Consider the following 19922-nt stretch of genomic DNA (forward strand, 5'->3'; position numbering starts at 1 on the left):
AGTAGAGTTCTCTGTGCAATAAGTCCTTGCTGTTTATCTATTTTATATATGTAATAGTGTGTATCTGTTAATCCTTCAACTCCAGAAAAAATCATAATTTGAAAAGATACATGCACCGCAGTGTTCATTGCAGTGAAACATGGAAGCAATCTAAGTGTCCATCGATGGAGAAATGGATAAAGAAGATGTGGTATGCACATGCAATGGAATATTAGTCATAAAACAGGCAGCTTAAAAAAATTTTTTTTGTTGAAGATTTCTTTTTGATATGGATCATTTTTAAAGTCTTTATTGAATTTGTTACAACATTGTTTCTGTTTTATGTTTTGGTTTTTTGGCCACAGGGATGTTGGGTCTTAGCTCCTGGACCAAGGATTGAACCCACACACCATGCATTGGAAGGAGAAGTCTCCACCACTGGCCCATCAGGGAAGTCCCCAAAGAGATGATTTTAAAGTATTAATATTTGGTATCCCTGGCCTAGTTGTTATATGAAACTGGGCAAGAGTCTCAGCCAGATTAGTAAATACAGGAAAAGAACAGCCAACACATTGGAAGAAAACATCTAATGACAAGCTTCAAAGTTTGGTATAGTCCAGATGCATGCTGTCCAGGGTTTTCTATCATTACCTGAAAAGCTCCCCCAATACTATATGGCTGAAAACAACACCCATGTTATTACAGCTCATAATTGAAACCAAGTTCAGCTGGGGGATTTTTCTGTTGTGGGGGGCACTGACTCCCTGGGTGGTGGTCAGCAGGCAGATGACCAGATCTGGAGGGCTGAGCCTGGCTGCACTCATGTCCCATGCCTCAGTGAGGATGGTGGAAAAGCAGGTTTAATTAGAACTGTCACCTGGAACACCTCCATGTGGCTTCTCCAGCTTGGCAGTTTACCTTGACTAACCTCAAGGTAACAAGAGACCTTAAGTGGTGGCTTCAGGCTCTGAGAGAGGGGTGTTTCAGTGAATGATTTCCGAAGCTGCTGGCCTTTTATGTGCCAACATTGAAACCACCGAGCGTTATCTTTGTTGATTGAGTCACAAGCCCACGCAATTTCAAGAGTAGGAAACACAAAACCCTACACTTTGATGAGAAAAGGGTCCAAGAATTTGCAACCATGTGTCAAAGCTGGCATACATGTGTATGTATATTTGAGTGTGTGATGATCAAACCACACTTGTGTTATGCAGTTGTTAACCACATGTATGCCACAAATGCAGTGTTCGAAAGGCCCTGGGGACTTCCCTGGTGGTCCAGCTGCTCAGAAGCTCCCAATGCGGGGGGCATGGGTTCGATCCTTGGTCAGGGAACTAGATCCCACATGCCGCAACTAAGAGTTTGCATGCTGCAACTAAAGATCCTGTATGTTGAAAGTAGGATTGACGAGTCCATGCACTGCAACTAAGACCTGGTGTGGCCAAATAAATAAGTGTTTAACAACAACAAAAAAGGATTCTGTGGATTGGGTTGTTGTTCACTCAGTTGTGCCCAACGCTTTATGACCCCATGGATTGCAGCACACCAGGCTTCCCTGTCCATCACCATCTCCTGGAACTTGCTCAAACTCACATCCATTGAGTTGGTGATGCCATCCAACCATCTCATCCTCTGTCCCCTTCTCCTCCTGCCCTCAATCTTTCCCAGCATCAGGGGCTTTTCTAATGAGTCGGCTCTTCACATAAGGTGGTCAAAGTATTGGAGCTTCAGCTTTAGCATCAGTCCTTCCAATGAATATTCAGGACTGCTTTCCTTTAGGATGGACTGGTTTGATTTCCTTGCAGTCCAAGGGACTCTCAAAAGTCTTCTCCAACACCACAATTCAAAAGCATCAATTCTCTGGTGCTCAGCTTTCTTTATGAGGAGGAAGAAATCACATCCCCTCAGGGCACTGGCAGTGTTGTGGATGAGGTATGGCATTTAAGCTGGGCACTAAAGGACAGGTACATGCAGTACATCACAGATGGAGATTGGGGCAGGGATTGTCTGAAATATATTGAGGCCAAACAAGACAAAGAAACAAAAACCAAGAAACTAATGACCCGGGAGAAAAGCCATCATGATATGCAGAAGGACAGCGAGAGTGTGCTGCAGGAGAAGGTGACCTCAGGAGCAAGGAGGTCCCCTGACATGTCACACTGGCAGTGATCGAGAAGAAAGGGTTAGGAAGAGCAAGCATTACAAAGCAAGTTGGAGAGCATGTTACAAGATGGTGTAGACTTGAGGTGATATTTTGCAGAGAAAGGAGCTAGAAGAACAGGAGGGAATCAGGTTCTAAAAGAGCAGGGGACTGACTGGGGAGGTCACGGTTCCTGGAGACTGAGGAGCTCAGAGTGGTGGGTTAAAGACTTCACCTTGAAAATAACCAGGAGCTGTTTTCCTCAGGGGTAAGAGAACAGAGGAGCCTGGAGGGCTACAGTCCACAGGCCGAAAAGAGTCAGACATGACTTAGTTTTTAAACAACAACAAGAGGAAAGAAAAGAAGTAGATTACTGATTAAGACATTTTGAAGTGCAAAGAAGTAAAGGGGAGAGATTGTTTCAATCCTCTGAGTAAAGTAGGAGGTAAAGCTTATTTATTGAAAGTAAAAAAACAATAATAATAATAACAATAAAAAAAAACTGATGAGGATGTTAAAGATTTCCATGAAAATTTCTAAGTAAGGGAACACAAAATGGTTTTCATTTTGTTGTTTTTTTTTTTTTAAATTTCTTAAAGTAGGCAGATAGGAATTCTACTAAATAATTTTGTTTATTTTTAATGTTTCTTTAAATTATAAAAATAGGTCCACTGTCAGGAATTCCCTGGTGGTCCAGTGGTTAGGACTCTGTGCTTTCATTGTTGAGGGTGCAAGTTCAATCCCTGGTCAAGGAACTAAGATCCTGAAAATCACATAGCACTGCTTAAAAAAAAAAAGGTTCATTCTAGAAAATTTGAAAAATAAAAAAAATGTCAAAGAAATAAATGTCACCTATATACTCCACTGTCATGCAAAGACAACTATTAGGGGATGGTTTGATTTATCTATTATACAGATAATTCTGTTTTATAATATAAAATATAACTATTTTACATATTTGAGATTCTATACATAAGACTGTATGTAGTCTATATATGAGATTGCTTAACTTTCAATAATCTTCAAACACATCTTTAGTAAGGTACCCATGCTGTAGAGATACCATAATTTATTTACTTTATTTTATTGAAGTATAGCTGACTTACAATGTTGTGTTAGTACCTGGTATACAGTAAAGTATACAGTAAAGTGATTCAGTTTTACATATATATACTCTTTTTTGTATTCTTTTCCATTGTGCTTTAATCACAGCATATTGAATGTAGTTCCCTGTGCCATACAGTAGGACCTTATCTATCCATCCTATATATAATAGTTTGCATCTGCTAATCCCAAACTCTGAATCTATCCCTCCCTCACCCCCTCTCCTCTGTGGCAACCACAAGTCTTCTCTGTGTGAGCCTGTTTCTGTCTCTAGATAAGTTCATTTGTGTCATATTTTAGATTCCACATGTAAGTGATATCACATAGTATTCGTCTTTCTCTGACATGTCATTTAGTATGATAGTCTCTAGTTGCATTCATGTTGCTGCGAATAGCATTACTTCGTTCTTTTTTAGAGACACCATAATGTATTTAACCATTCCTCTATTTTGGAATAGTTCAATCGTTCCTGACTCTTCATTATTTCATATACACTATAGATATACATTGTTTATATATCTATATATAGCCTTGTCTATAAATCTTTGCCTCCCAGGTTATTTTTTTCTTAGGACACATCATGGAGTCAGAGCACATAAACTCTTTCAAAGCTCTTGAAACCTACCCTCAAAGGGCCTTTGTAAAAACGGTACACCCACTTTGACTCTCACCCACAGTAAGGGCGTTCCCTTGAGAAGAAATGCCACTTGTGAAAGTTCAGTTGCTTCTGGTAGTTGGCATACTGGGATCTGTCTTCACTCTTCATGTTTTAAAGAATTAGGATTCAGAAGTGTGACGTCCAAAACTCTGCCTTACTCTTCAGGATCAAGGTGCCTGCCAACCTTGAGATTCCGGGATTCCAGTATTTTCACCATCATCGGATTGCTCAACCCTTAGGCCAATAAAAGAAAATGGAAAGTATCCTAGCACTTGCTTTGTTGTAACTGTGGCTTTGATTAAGAAGAAATAGGTGGGAAACTGTGTAGCTGGGGACCAGGGGCTTGGGTCCGCAGCACACAGCCCAAAGGTGTACACGCACCCACACCCATACACACACACCCATACACACACACCCATACACACACACCCATACACACACACCCATACACACACATACACACACGCACACACACACTGACCTTCAGCGCATAGCCTATAAATGTACACCACGCACGCTGCCTCCCTTCGTTCCTCCCACCCCGCCCGCGGTCCACTCTGGTGCGCCGGGTGGGTGAACCCCGGAGGGTGGCAGGAGGAGCCCGGGGGCGGGTCGAGAAAAGGCGGGGCTCCAAGAGGCCCGGGGGGCGGAGCCAAGGGCGGGCGCTGCCAGGCAGCGCGCGCAGCCCCCAGCTCAGCCTCCAAGTTTGTCCGGCAGTTTGGGGCGAGTCTCTGGTTACCTGAGCCCGTCACCACGTCAGCGCCACATCATCTGGGCCCTTTCTGTTTGCAAGGAAACAGGAAAAGAAGGGAGCAAAAGCTCTCCGGAGCGGCGAGCCAATCGCAGGCAGCAGGCGCTGCGGGCGGGGCGCGCGCGCGGGCGGCGGGGCGGGCCCGAGGGGGCGGTGGGCATCCGGCGAGCTGCGGGCCGGTGTGCGGCGCGGGCCTTGCGGCCGGGCGGCGGGGAAGATGCTGCAGTCCCTGGCCGGCAGCTCGTGCGTGCGCCTGGTGGAGCGGCACCGCTCGGCCTGGTGCTTCGGCTTCCTGGTGCTCGGCTACCTGCTCTACCTGGTCTTCGGCGCCGTGGTCTTCTCGTCGGTAGAGCTGCCCTACGAGGACCTGCTGCGCCAGGAGCTGCGCAAGCTGAAGCGGCGCTTCCTGGAGGAGCACGAGTGCCTGTCGGAGCCGCAGCTCGAGCAGTTCCTGGGCCGGGTGCTGGAGGCCAGCAACTACGGCGTGTCGGTGCTCAGCAACGCCTCCGGGAACTGGAACTGGGACTTCACCTCCGCGCTCTTCTTCGCCAGCACCGTGCTCTCCACCACAGGTAGGAGGCCCGCCCTGCGCCCCCGACCCCCGATCGGCCCTTCGATCCGCCCGCCCCCTTCCGCCCTCTGTCCCTGTGCCCCTCCGGCGCTGCTCGCGGGGGACCGGCTCCGCGGCCCCGGAAGCCGGCGAGGTGGCCTCAGAACGCGACTTAGGGGTGGCCTCCCAGAGCTTTTGGGTCGTGGTCCCTAAACCTTCGGCCTGGGCAGCCGGAGGGATCCCCTCCCTGGGGACACTCTACATCGAACTGCCCTCTTGGAGTCGTGCCGTCCTGGCGGCCGCGCGGTGAGGCCGGGGCTGATGGCAACTCTCGGGTGCTCCGAGTGAGCTCACCTTCCTCCCGCCGCGGCGGGGGAAGGCTGCCGGACCTTTAACGCGCTGAAGGGTCACTTTCCAGAGGGGGCCTGTCTTTTCATGATACAGTGGTGTTTCGGCTTTTTTCTGCGTGGGGGCCCTTTCAGGGTAAGCCGAGTGACATCATTCTGCTCTTCGCAGGTGACCTCTGAGCGCAAAGGCGGATCCGATTTCTTTTCGGAGCGGGAGGAGGGGTGAGGGAAAGGAGCATCCGATAGCCCGGGAGCAGGCAAAATGGGGGCACCCTGATTCAGCAGTTTTTGGTTTTTTTCCCCCAACTTTTCGTGTCCGAGGCCACCCTTCAACTTCCAAGCGTCACTTGGCTCGCATGGCTCACCTGGCAGCACATTCGCGAATGGTGGGTGTCCTGGGGGTGGGAGAAGGCCCTCCGCACGCCTCAGGGCGTCGTATCTGTGCCAGGTTGGGTGGAGAAGGCTGAGTTGTCCCAGCCATGGCTAAGTGGGGCACAGACACCTAAGGGGAGTTGTTATCCATTGGAATTTGGACCCTAGAAAGTGGTCTCTTTCAACGTGAGATCGATTCTTTGAACAGTCCGTCTTGGCTTCCACAAGGTCACCGGCTTCCTAGTTGCCAGCGACGTCCTGGAACCTAAGCCTTGTGGTTTCCCTGCCAGGGACGTGTGGTACCTCACCCCCACCTTTACAGGTGAATCAACTTTGTGTTTCTCGGACTCTTCCTTCTCCCCACCCCCTCTCTGCCTCTCGCGGTTTATTTCTTTATAATCCCCTTGGGCTAAGCCCAGTTGATTGTTCTGGTAATTATTTGGTAATGAGTAATGGTAAGCTATCCAGGTATCCTGTGAAACGGTGATTCAGAAGTGTGGGGTGAATTACTAAACTGACTTGAATTTGCCCTGCAATAAACAGAAGTAGAATTCTAGTTTGTATTGTGACACTTTTAAAAAGTAGCCTTAAGGCAGAACTGCTTTGTACTTTTTAACTTTTCCAACACTCCTCTTGAATTCCTCCCCCCAGCTCCCCTCCTCGACCAGTTCTGCTTTCTTTGTCTTTCCTGGCTCTGTTCCCCAGAACTCAGGGTACCTTTCTTTGGAGTATGTGCTAAATTGGGAATCGTTTTTTTTCTCTGCAAAAGCAAGTGGTTTCACAGAGCTGCAGAAGATCTACAACTGGGTCACAATGTTGGATAAATATTATGGAGAATGATGATAACTTTTAGTCCTTTCAAAGTAACAAGAGTAAGGACAGTGTTGTGAGGAAAAGGACAGGTTTGCTGCTCCTGGGCAACACACTTCCATCACTGACAGCCCATGTACATCTCAACATCACGGGCACAAAGTTAAATGTCAGAAATATTAGTTTACATCTTGAACAGACTATTATTCCCCAGATTCCCTTCTGTCCCTTTTTGCAATTACAAAAATCCACAGTTCTTGTTAAAAAAAAAAAAAGATGGGGAGAGATGTCTTATTATTGGTATTCAGATTGCATTGTAGTTCCTAAGAAAGTGTGTATTCAGGCAAAACAACAGTTCATTTAGGAAATCAGTGCAAGGAGCACTTAAGGATAAACTAGATGAAAAAGGATTGCCTTTTGGTTTGTAAAATTAGCAAAGCAATGAATTCTTGTCATTGATAAAATAGAATTTATTGATTCAAATAGAATTCTATTAAAATGTAGAATTGTATTCTGAATCAAAGATACTCTTCTCTTGGTTTTGTATTGACTCATACTCTGCCATGTTTGATGTTCCATGTGTTTACTGGTTTTGTAGCAGAGGAGCAGGTGATTTTTAGAGTCAGTACATTATACTTCCTTACCAGCAGAGTGTTTTCCAGAAAAGTACCAGGCAACTCAAATCAATTGGAATTGCAGTTTATGCTTTTCTTCAGGTATATTCTTTTTTAATTTTAATTTTTAAAATTTATTTTTAATTTTTGCTGTGCTAGGTCTTTTTTAAGGCACTTGGGCTTAGTTGCCTCACGCCATGTGGGATCTTAGTTCCCTAATCAGGGGTTGAACCCGCATCCCCTGCATTGGAAGGCAGATTCTTAAGGACTTGTCTGTCCCCTAGACATGCTGTAATTTTTTTTTTTTTTAAACTCTTCCACCGTAGTGGATGGCAACTCACAGAGATTATAATTGCCCAGTCAATCAGTGTGGTCAGCTCTTGGCCTGGCCAGAATGATAACAATTCGTGTTACAAAAATATGGTTCTTGGTAGTCATCATCATAATATGGAACATGAACATTTTATGGCAGAACCTTGTCATCCCATAAAGCACAAGCTTCCATTTCTGGAAATAAGTGGGTAAAGTCTTCATGGTCTGTTTGGAAGAAGCCTTGAGTTGATAATTCAGTCATGTTCTTTTCATTCTCTCCTCTGCCAAAGACTCTGAATAATTTCCAGAAAATCATTTAACATCTCTTTACTTCTTGATTAAAAAAAAAAAAGATATAGCAACGTCCACATAGAAATCATGAGGATGGAAGAAAGTACAGTTTCACTTTTTCAAAGGGAAGGAGGTGTGGACTTAAGAAAAATTCACAATCTAAAAGTTGAGAGTTATGTTTTACTTGGGGATTTTTAGGGCTTCAAGCCCGGGAGACAGCATCTCAAGCGACCGTGAGAGAACTACTCTGAGGAGGCAAGAAGGGAAGCCAGGTTATGTAGAAGTTTTGCAACCAAGGGCAGGTAGCCTTGAACATCAAAAGATTAATACTGTGAATTAAAGGAAAACCAGATATCTAAGGTTAAAGAATTTAGTGCTTTTCTAGGTATGGGAAGATGCAAGAGTCTGGGCTCACGCAAATCATTATTTTGATATGTGCCTCATCTGTCTCGGGCCAGTATCCTGTTCTCCCATCCTGAGTTTCCTCACCAGCTCATGCTCCATGGTGGCTGCAGTGGCTGATGATGTCCTTGTTTACTGTTATGGCAGGAAAAATTCCATTTCTCACAGGTTATTTTAGACTCAGATATTTCCCACTTAGAACTTCCCAGGTGGTACAGTGTTAAAGAATCTGCCTGCCAATGCAGGAGATGCAACAGACAGAGGTTCCATCCTTGGGTCAGGAAGATCCCCAGGAATAGGAAATGGCGAGCCACTCCAGTATTCTTGCCTGGGAAATTCCAGGGACAGAGGGGCCTGGCAGGCTACAGTCCATGGGATCGCAGAGTTGAACATGACTGAGTGTGTGCATGCACGTGTCGAAGTGCACGCACCTTGAGGTGATACTTGGAGAGTGAGAAGTCACTTTTATTAAAGTTGTCTTTAGTAGCCAAATAAAATGATGATTGATCTCATTCATTCTTGAGTTTACTGAGTTTACTCAGTTTACTATGATTTGCTTCTTTTTCTAAAAATTTTATTTGTTTATCTGTTTATTTATTTGGATGTATCAGCTCTTAGCAGCACGTGGCATCTTCTTTTCATCATGTAGGATCTTTCCCTGCTACCCATGGACTCTCTAGTTGTGGCATGTGGGCTCAGTAGTGTGGTATTCGGATTTAGTTGCTCCTCACATGGAATCTTAGTTCTTTGACCAGGGGTCGAACCCCAGTCCCCTGCATTGCAAGGCAGATTCTTACCCACTGAACCACCAGGGAAGTCCCACATTTGTTTCTTTATTCATTCCCCTAAACAGGGGTCTGTCATGATGGTGGATGATGGAAATGCAGTTTTTTACATATGTAACTAGAGCTATCATGACCTTTGCTGCTTTGTGAGCTTGGGGTTCACAGGATTGCTGAGTCTCCCTTTCTGCCCGTGGTAGCATGCTGCCTTATCAGTGTTTATGAAGAGATGTTTTGAAACTTGTACTTAAAGAACTCAGAAAAGGAACTTAATTTACCTTGTTTTACAGTGGCCTTTGTTTTAGCCAGCTTGGTAGCATTGGTAGTTTTCAAAAAGAGAAAGAGGGAAAAGGTAATAGGAGATACCTGACGGATCCTTAGTTTTCAAATTATTTTCAGAAGGAGAAATGTGTTATCGCTAACAGCAAATACTCAATTGAGCTTTTAGAATAGAACAGGGATGGGTAAACTATGACTTCTGGGCCAAGTGTGACCCACCACCTGTTTTTGTGTCTCCTGAGATAAGAATCGTTTTTAAATTTTCAAATAGCTTTCTAAAAAGTCAAAAGGAAAAAAGTACTTCCTGACCCGTTAAAGTTCTATGAAAATCACATCTCAGCATCCATAAACAAATTTTATAGATGCACAGCCACACACCCATTTTCTTCTGTATTACAGTTGTTTTCCACCTACAGTGGCAGAGTTGAGTAGTTGTGACAGAAACCAGAGGGCTACAGGACCTAAAATATTTACTGTCCAACCTTTTCTAGAAAGTTTGCTAACACCTGCTTAAAATAATGCTTGGAAGAAACGGTTCAGAGGAGTTCTAAGTGCCTGACTTCTTCTTAGAAAAGTTTCTAGAAGATAGTTTACCTCTTCAGGTTTCTTTGTGGTTTTTTAAGTGGTGGAGGTGATGGAATTCCAGTTGAGCTATTTCAAATCCTCAAAGGTGATGCTGTGAAAGTTCTGCACTCGATATGCCAGCAAATTTGGAAAACTCAGCAGTGGCCACAGGACTGGAAGAGGTCAGTCTTCGTTCCAATCCCAAAGAAAGGCAATGCCAAAGAATGCTCAAACTACCTCACAATTGCACTCATCTCACATGCTAGTAAAGTAATGCTCAAAATTCTCCAAGCCAGGCTTCAGCAATATGTGAACCGTGAACTTCCAGATGTTCAAGCTGGTTTTAGAAAAGGCAGAGGAGCCAGAGATCAAATTGCCAATATCCACTGGATCATCGAAAAAGCAAGAGAGTTCCAGAAAAACATCTATTTCTGCTTTATTGACTATGCCAAAGCCTTTGACTGTGTGGATCACAATAAACTGTGGAAAATTCTGAAAGAGATGGGAATACCAGATCATCTGACCTGTCTCTTGAGAAACCTGTATGCAGGTCAGGAAGCAACAGTTAGAACTGGACATGGAACAACAGACTGGTTCCAAATAGGAAAAGGAGTACGTCAAGGCTGTATATTGTCACCCTGCTTATTTAACTTATATGCAGAGTACATCATGAGAAACGCTGGGCTGGAAGAAACACAAGCTGGAATCAAGATTGCCGGGAGAAATATCAATAACCTCATATATGCAGATGACACCACCCTTATGGCAGAAAGTGAAGAAGAACTAAAGAGCCTCTTGATGAAGGTGAAGGAGGAGAGTGAAAAAGTTGGCTTAAAGCTCAACGTTCAGAAAACTAAGATCATGGCATCTGGTCCCATCACTCCATGGGAAATAGATGGGGAAACAGTGGAAACAGTGTCAGACTTTACTTTTTTGGGCTCCAGAATCACTGCTGATGGTGACTGCAGCCATGAAATTAAAAGACGCTTACTACTTGGAAGGAAGGTTATGGCCAACCTAGATAGCATGTTTAAAAGCAGAGACATTACTTTGCCAACAAAAGTGCATCTAGTCAAGACTATGGTTTTTCCAGTGGTCATATATGGATGTGAGAGTTGGACGGTGAAGAAAGCTGAGCACCGCAGAATTGATGCTTTTGAACTGTGGTGTTGGAGAAGACTCTTGAGAGTTTCTTGGACTGCAAGGAGATCCAATCAATCCATCCTAAAAGAGATCAATCCTGGGTGTTCATTGGAAGGTCTGATGTTGAAGCTGAAGCTCCAATACTTTGGCCACCTCATGCGAAGGGTTGACTCATTGGAAAAGACCCTAATGCTGGGTAGGATTGGGGGCGGGAGGAGAAGGGGACGACAGAGGATGAGATGGTTGGATGGCATCACCGACTCGATGAACATGGGTTTGGGTAAACTCCGGGAGTTGGTGATGGACAGAGAGTCCTGGTGTGCTGCAATTCATGGGGTCGCAGAGAGTCGGACACGACTGAGCGACTGAACTGAACTGAAGTGGTTTGCAACATTTAAATTATGTACTGCCACCCACAGCTGTTTCTAGAACAAATGAATGTTTATTATAGGATGTCACTAGTTTTGGTCAAATTTGTGACACTTTTTTTTTAATGGTAACAAAGTTACACTTCATGTTGGGATTACCTTATTTAAAATGTGTGGTGAATCCATATATTATGTCTAGAGAAGAAATGACGATAAGGAAGGGAATTCCACCAGAAACAAGCAAGTAAACTGGCAGTCATAAGAGAGATCTGACATCCCACATGCAGAAGTTTCCACTCTTTCTTTGCAGGAAAGGCTTTGGCCTTGCCTCTGAGCCTTTATACTAATTCTAACAAATTAAATGATCGGGTTTTCAAGCCTGTAACAGCTAAAGAAAGGAAAGGCATAGCTCTAGGCAAACCTAAGTGAAAGGTCATGAAAAGGCATATACCTTAAAAACCTGGGAAATAAAAGGATCCTGTGTGCCAGGCAGTGTTCCCACGTATTACCTTCCGTGTATTGCCAGGAAGTGATGAGGTGTAGGTGTCATTATCCTCACTTTACAGAGGCTGAGGCAGAAGTTTTGCTTGAGTGACTTCTCTAACTAAGTCACAGAGTAGAAGTGATTGGCCTTGATTTGAACCCAGTGTCCGACTCTTTGGACCCCAGGAACTGTAGCCCACCAAGCTCCTCTGTCCACGGAATTCTCTAGGCAAGAATACTCTCACACTGCAGGCAAATTCTTTATCATCTGAGCCACCAGGGAAGCCCGTTGAATCCAGACGTGTCTGAATTAAGAACTTGAGTTGCACCTAGTATCTGGACAGTACTCTTGCCTGGAAAATCCCATGGACAGAGGAGCCTGGTAGGCTGCAGTCCATGGGGTCGCGAAGAGTTGGACACGACTGAGCGACTTCACTTTAACTTTTCACTTTCATGCATTGGAGAAGGAAATGGCAACCCACTCCAGTGTTCTTGCCTGGAGAATCCCAGGGACGGGGGAGCCTGGTGGGCTGCCGTCTATGGGGTCGCACAGAGTCGGACATGACTGAAGCGACTTAGCAGCAGCAGTATCTGGACATAGGAGGTTGTTTCCAGATGAATCCGGTTTCCTCAGATTTGGAAGTCAAAGTCATCACCCCGATACTTCAGCATGTATATTTAGAGATAGGGCCTTTAAAGAGGTAATAAAGTTAAAATGAGGAGCCAGTGAGAAGATGGCTGTCTGTAAGCCAAGGGAAGAGGCCTCAGAAGAAACCAACTTTGTGGACCCTTTGATCTTGGACTTCCAGCCCCCAGAACTGGGAGCAAATACATCTCTTGGTTTAAATCACCCAGTCTGCGGTACTTTGTTGTGGTGGCCCCAGCAAACTAATATAGAATTACTCAGGTAATGATTTTTTAGTTGCATAAACAGAAATAACACCCCTCCCACAAGGAAATCAACCTTGAATATTCACTGGGAGGACTAAAGCTGAAGCTCCAATACTTTGGCCACCTGTTGCCAAAGAGCTGACTCATTGGAAAAGACCCTGATGCTGGGAAAGGTCAAGGGCAGGAGGAGAAGGGGACGACAGAGGATGAGATGGTTGGATCGCATCACCAACTCAATGGACATGAGTTGGAGCAAACTCTGGGAGATAGTGAAGGACAGGGAAGCCTGAAATGCTACAGTCTATGGGATCGCAGTGTGTTGGACATGACTTAGCGACTGAACAATCCAAATCTACGTACAAAGAGAAATAATTTTTTTAAACTTATTTTTTTATTGAAGGATAATTTCTCTATAGAACTTTGTTGTTTTCTGTCAAAGCTCAACATGAATCAGCCATAGGTATACGTATACCCCCTCCCTTTTGAACTTCCCTCCCAATCCTACTCCTCTAGGTTGATACAGAGCCCCTGTTTGAGTTTCTTAGCCATACAACAAATTCCCGTTGGCTATCTATTTTATATATGGTAATGTAAGTTTCCACGTTACCCTGTCCATACATCTCATCCTCTGCTCCCCTTTCCCCATGTCCACACGTCTATTCTCTATCTCTGTTTCTCCATTGCTGCCCTGTAAGTAAGTTCTTCAGTACCATTCTTCTAGATTCTATATATATGCGTTAGAATATGATATTTATCTTTCTCTTTCTGACTCACTTCACTCCGTATAATAGGTTCTATGTTCATCCACCTCACTAGAACTGACTCAGATGCGTTTCTTATATGTACCACAACTTCTTTACCCATTCATCTGTTGATGGACATCTAGGTTGCTTCCATGTTCTAGCTGTTGTAAACAGTGCTGCAATGAACAATGGGATACATGTGTCTTTTTCAATTTTGGTTTCCTCAGGGTATATGCCTAGGAGTGGGATTGCTGGGTCATATGGTGGTTTTACTCCTAGTTTTTTAAGGAATCTCCATACCGTCTTTCATAGTGACTGTATCAATTTACATTCCCACCAACAGTGTAAGAGCATTCCCTTTTCTCCACACCCTCTCCAGCATTTATTGTTTGTAGACTTTTTGATAATGGCCATTCTGACTGGTGTGAGGTGATATCTCATTGTAGTTTTGATTTGCATTTCTCTAATAATGAGCGATGTTGAACATCTTTTCATGTATTTGTTAGCCACCTGTATGTCTTCTTTGGAGAAATATCTGTTTAGGTCATTTTCCCACTTTGTGTTTGGGTTGTTTGTTTTTTTGGCATTGAGTTGTATAAGCTGCTTTATATTTTGGAAATTAATCCTTTGTCAGTTGTTTCATTTGCTATTATTTTCTGCCATTCTGAGGGTTGTCTTTTCACCTTGCTTATAGTTTCCTTTGTTGTGCAGAAGCTTTTGAAAGTTTAATCAGGTCCCAATTGTTTACTTTTGTTTTTATTTACATTACTCTAGGAGGTGGATCATAGAGGATCTTGCTTTGATTTATGTCAGCAAGTGTTCTGCCTGTGTATTCCTCTAAGAGTTTTATAGTTTTTAGTCTTAAATTTAGATCTTTAATCCATTTTGAGTTTATCTTTGTGTATGGTATTAGGAAGTGTACTGATTTCATTCTTTTACATGTAGCTGTCCAGTTTTCCCAGCACCATTTATTGAAGAGGCTGTCTTTGTCCAAGAGGCTGCTCTTGCCTCCTTTGTCAAATATAAGGTACCCACAGGTACATGGGTTTATTTCTGGGCTTTCTATCTTGTTCCATTGGTCTATGCTTCTCTTTTTGTGCCAGTACCATACTGTCTTGATGACTGTGGCTTTGTAGTATAATCTGCAGTCAGGAAGGTTGATTCCTCCAGCTTCATTCTTCTTTCTCAAGACTGCTTTGGCTGTCCAGGGTCTTTTGTGTTTCCATATGAATTGTGAAATTTTTTGTTCTAGTTCTGTGAAAAATGTCATTGGTAATTTGATAGGGATCACATTGAATCTGTAGATTGTGTTTGGTAGTACAGTCATTTTCACAATATTGATTCTTCCTACCCAGGAACATGGAATATGTCTCCATCTGTTTATGTCATCTTTGATTTCTTTCATTAGTGTCTTATAATTTTCTATGTACAGTTCTTTTGTCTCCTTCGGTAAGTTTATTCCTAGATATTTAATTCTTTTTGTTGCAATGGTGAATGGGATTGATTCCTTAATTTTCTTAAAATCTTTCTGATATTTCTTTGTTAGTATATAGAAATGCAAGTGACTTCTGTGTATTGATTTTGCATCCTGCAACTTTTTAAAATTCACTGATTAGCTCTAGTAATTTTCTGATACTATCTTTAGGGTTTTCTATGTACAGTATCATATCATCTACAAATAGTGAGAGCTTTAATTCTTTTTTTCCAATCTGGATTCCTTTTATTTCTTTTTATTCTCTGATTGCTATAGCTAGGACTTCCAGAACTATGTTGAATAATAGTGGTGAAAGTGGACACTCTTGTCTTGTTCCTGATCCTAGGAGGAATGTGTTCAGTTTTTCACCATTGAGAATAATGTTTGCTGTAGGATTATCATCTATGGCCTTTACTATGTTGAGGTAGGTTCCTTCTATGCCCTTTTTTGAAGAGTTTTAATCATAAATGGGAGCTGAATTTTGTCAAAGGCTTTTTCTGCATCCATTGAGATGATCATATGGTTTTTATCTTTCAATTTGTTAATATGGTGTATCACATTGATTGATTTGCATGTATAGACAAATCATTGCATCCCTGGAATAAACCCAACTTGATCATAGTGTATGAGCATTTTGATGTGTTGCTGAATTCTGTTTGCTAAAATTTTGTTGAGGATTTTTGCATCTATGTTCAACAGTTATATTGGCCTGTAGTTTTCTTTGCTTGTGTTGTCTTTGTCGGGTTTTGGTATCAGGGTGATGGTGACCTTGTAGAATGAGTTTGGAAGTGTTCCTTCCTCTGTAATTTTTTGAAAGAGTTTTAGAAGGATAGACATTAGCTCTTCTCTTAATGTTTGATAGAATTCTCCTGTGAAGCCATCTGATCCTGGGCTTTTGTTTTTTGGGAGATTTTTGATCACAGCTTCAATTTCAGTGCTTGTAATTGGCTTGTTCGTAATTTCTGTTTGTTACTGGTTCAGTCTTGGAAGATTGAATTTTTCTAAGAATCTGTCCATTTCTTCCAGGTTATTCGTTTTATTGCCATATAGTTATTCATAATAGTCTATTACAATCTTTTGCATTTCTGCATTGTCTGTTGTAACCTCTCCTTTTTCATTTCTAATTTTGTTGATTTGATTTTTCTCTCTTTTGTTTTTGATGACTCTGGCTAAAGTTTTGTCAATTGTGTTTATCTTCTCAAAGAATCAGCTTTTAGTTTTATCAATCTTTGCTATTGTTTCATTTCTTTTTCATTTATTTCTGCTCAGATCTTTATGATTTCTTTCCTTCTACTAAGTTTGGAGTTTCACTGTTCTTTTTCCAGTTGTTTTAGGTGTGAAGTTGGGTTGTCTATTCGATGTTTTTCTTGTTTCTTGAGGTAGGATTGTACTGCTATAAACTTCCCTCTTAGAATTACTTTTGCTGCATCCCATAGGTTTTGAGTTATCATGTTTTCTTTGTCATTTGTTTCTAGAAATTTTTTTATTTCCCTTTTGATTTCTTCAGTAACCTGTTGGTTATTTAGAAACGTGTTGTTTAATCTCCATGTGTTTGTGTTTCTTACAGTTTTTTCTTGTAATTGATACCTAGTCTCAAAGCATTGTGGTCGGAGAAGTGCTTGATACAATTTCAATTTTCTTAAATTTACTGAGGTTTGATTTGTGACCTAGGATGTGGTCTATCCTTGAGAATGTTCCATGTGCACTTGAGAAGAAGGTGTATTCTTCTGCATTTGGATGGAATGTCCTGAAGAAATCAATGAGGTCCATCTTATCTAATGTATCATTTAAGACTTATGTTTACTTATTCATTTTCTGTTTTGATGATCTGTCCATTGGTGTGAGTGGGGTGTTAATGTCTTCTACTGTTATTGTGTTACTGTCGGCTTCTTCCTTTATGTCTGTTAGTGTTTGTCTTATGTATTGAGGTGCTTCTGTGTGGGGTGCATAGATATTTACAGTTGTTATGTCTTCCTGTTGGATTGATCTCTTGATCATTATGTAGTGTCCTTCCTTATCTCTGGTAATCTTTATTTTAAGGTCTATTTTATCTGATATGAGAATTGCTACTCCAGCTTTCTTTTGCTTCCCATTTGCATGGAATATATTTTTCCATCCTCTCACTTTCAGTCTATATGTGTCTTTAGGTCTGAAGTGGATTTCTTGTAGACAGCATACATATGGGTCTTTTTTTTTATATCCATTCAACCGGTCTGTCTTTTGGTTGGAGCATTTAATCCATTTACATTTAAAGTAGTTATTGATATATATGTTTCTATTGCCATTTCCTTAATTGTTTGGGGTTGATTTTGTAGATCTTTTTCCTTCTCTTGTATTTCTTGACTATATAAGTCCCTTTAACATTTGTTGTAAAGCTGGTTTGGTGGTACTGAATTCTCTTAATGTTTGCTTGTCTGGCAAGCTTTTGATTTCTCCATCAATTTCAAATGAGATCCTTGATGGGTACAGTAATCTTGGTTGTAGATTATTCCCTTTCTGTATTTTAAATATATCCTGCCATTCCCTTCTCGCCTGCAGAGTTTCTGCTGAAAGATCAGCTGTTAAGTGTATGGTGTTTCCCTTATAAATTACTTGTTGCTTTTCCTTTCTGCTTTTAGTATTCTTTCTTTGTGTTTAGTCTTTGTTGTTTGATTAGTATGTGCCTTGGTGTGTTTCCCCTTGGATTTATCCTGTGTGGGAGCCTTTGTGCCTTTTGGGCTTGATTGACAGTCAATTTTTTAGCAAGTTGGGGAAATTTTTAACTATAATCTCTTCAAAAGCTTTCTCATACCCTTTCTTTTTCTCTTCTTCTGGGACCCCTGTAATTCAAATGTTGGTGCGTTTGATATTGTCCCAGAGGTCTCTGTGACTATCCTCAGTTCTTTTCATTCTTTTTACTTTCCTCTGGTTTTCAGAAGTTATTTCACCATTTTATTTCCAGCTCACTGATTCATATTTCTGCTTCAGATATTCGACTATTGATTCCTTCCAGAGTATTTATAATTTAAGTAATTGTGTTGTTTGTCTCTGTTTGTTTATTCTTTACTTCTTCTAAATCTTTGTTAATTGATTCTTGTATTTTCTGCATTGTGTTTTCAACGTTTTTGATCATCTTTACTACCATGATTCTGAATTCTTTTTCAGCTAGTTTGCCTATTTCCTCTTCATTTATTTGGACTTCTGTGTTTCTAGTTTGTTCCTTCATTTGTGTAGTATTTCTCTCCCTTTTCATTATATATATATATTTTAACTTATTGTGTTTGAGGTCTCCTTTTCCCAGGCTTCTAGGTTGAATTCTTACTTTCTTTTGGTTGGTCCAGTGGTTTGTGTAAGCTTCATATAGGGTGAGATTAGTGCTGAGTTTTTTTTGTTTGTTTGTTTGTTTTTCCTCTGATGGGCAAGGCTCAGTGAGGTGGTAATCCTGTCTGCTGATGATTGGGTTTGTATTTTTGTTTTGTTTGTTGTTTAGATGAGGCCCCCTGCACAGGGTGCTACTGGTGGTTGGGTGATGCAGGATCTTGTATTCAAGTGGTTTCCTTAGTGTGAGTTCTCACTATCTGATACTCCCTAGGATTAGTTCTCTGTTAGTCTAGGATCTCGGAGTCAGTGCTCCCACTCCAAAGGCTCAGGGCTTGATCTGTGGTCAGGATTGAAGATTCCACATTATGGCATTAAGTGAGATTAAAACAAATACCCCCCAAATGAGAAACCAAAGATGAACCCCAGACAAATGGCAGTTACAAAATCAAGCAAATAGTAATTAAAATAATGGAATATATGCATATACATATACAGCCATAAACAAAGTCAAAACAGTCCAACAAAAATAAAGTACAGTAGACTGACCCATCGGACAGAGAAATGAAAAATTATACCTACCAGTTAAGAACAAAACTAACTAAAGCTCAAACCAGAAAACAAAACTAAAGCAAAGTGCCAAGTGGGGAATAAAGCAATGAAAACAAAACTAACAAATATGTTGAGAGGAAAGGAAAGAAAGAAAAGAGAGAAAGAATAAATATGCAAAGTTAAATAGAGGTAGATGAAGAAGATTTATATACATTAAAGATTAACTGCAAGGGGAAAAGTACAGTAGGAAAGGTAAACAAAGGAATAAATGTAGAAAAAATATAATAGGTTTAAAAAAAACTAAAAATTAAAATTATAAAAAAAAGGAAAAAAAACTCCACAGAACTGCAAAAGCCCAACATAGAGGCAGATGTTATAACAATAATAAAAATTGTATCTGAATATACACATATACATGTGCACCCATAAGCAAAATCAAAACAGTCCAACAAAAATAAAGTACAATAGATGGACCTGGCAAACAAAGGAAACCAAAAATTATATCTACCAGTTAAGAACAAAACTAACTAAAGCACAAAGTGGAAAACAAAACTAAAGCAAGGTGCCAAGTGGGGAATAAAGCCATGAAAATAAAACTAAGAAATATGTTAAGAGGAAAGGAAAGAAAGAAAAGAAAGAAAGGATAGGTGTGCAAAGTTAAACAGAGGTAGGTAAAGAAGATTTATACACATTAAAGTTTAACTGCAGGCAGAAAAGAATAGTAGGAAAAGCAAACAAAGGAATAAATGTAAAAAAAATAATAAAAGGTTTAAAACTTAAAATTAAAAAAGAGAAAGAAAGAAGAAAAAAAAAGGAAAATGCCACAGAACTGCAAAAGCCCAACACAGAGGCAGAGGTTTATAACAACAATAAAAAATGTGACTGAGGGAAAAAAAAGAAAAGCTCAAAAGCTTAATTAGATTTCATAGTGCCAAGAAAATCAACAACTACAAGAGAGGGGGAAAGAAAAAGGGGGGAAAAAAAAAGAAAAAAATCCAAAAGAATCTACAGAATAA

At 41.3% G+C, this 19922-nt stretch overlaps 1 protein-coding gene across 1 annotated transcript in view; it reads left to right on the forward strand.

Annotated features, from left to right (window-relative positions):
* The first annotated feature begins 4787 nt into the window (after positions 1-4787).
* Positions 4788-19922, forward strand: part of KCNK1 (potassium two pore domain channel subfamily K member 1) — a 65787-nt gene continuing 50652 nt past the window's right edge. Inside the window, exon 1 of the mRNA XM_081531818.1 lies at positions 4788-5204. Within this exon, the coding sequence (XP_081387944.1) occupies positions 4850-5204 (355 nt within the window). The 5' untranslated portion in view covers positions 4788-4849. The remainder of the gene's footprint in view (positions 5205-19922) is intronic.

The sequence above is a fragment of the Giraffa tippelskirchi genome, chromosome 2 (genome assembly GCF_054371585.1).
Source record: "Giraffa tippelskirchi isolate mGirTip1 chromosome 2, T2T-mGirTip1v1.2.pri, whole genome shotgun sequence".
Lineage (NCBI taxonomy): Eukaryota > Metazoa > Chordata > Mammalia > Artiodactyla > Giraffidae > Giraffa > Giraffa tippelskirchi.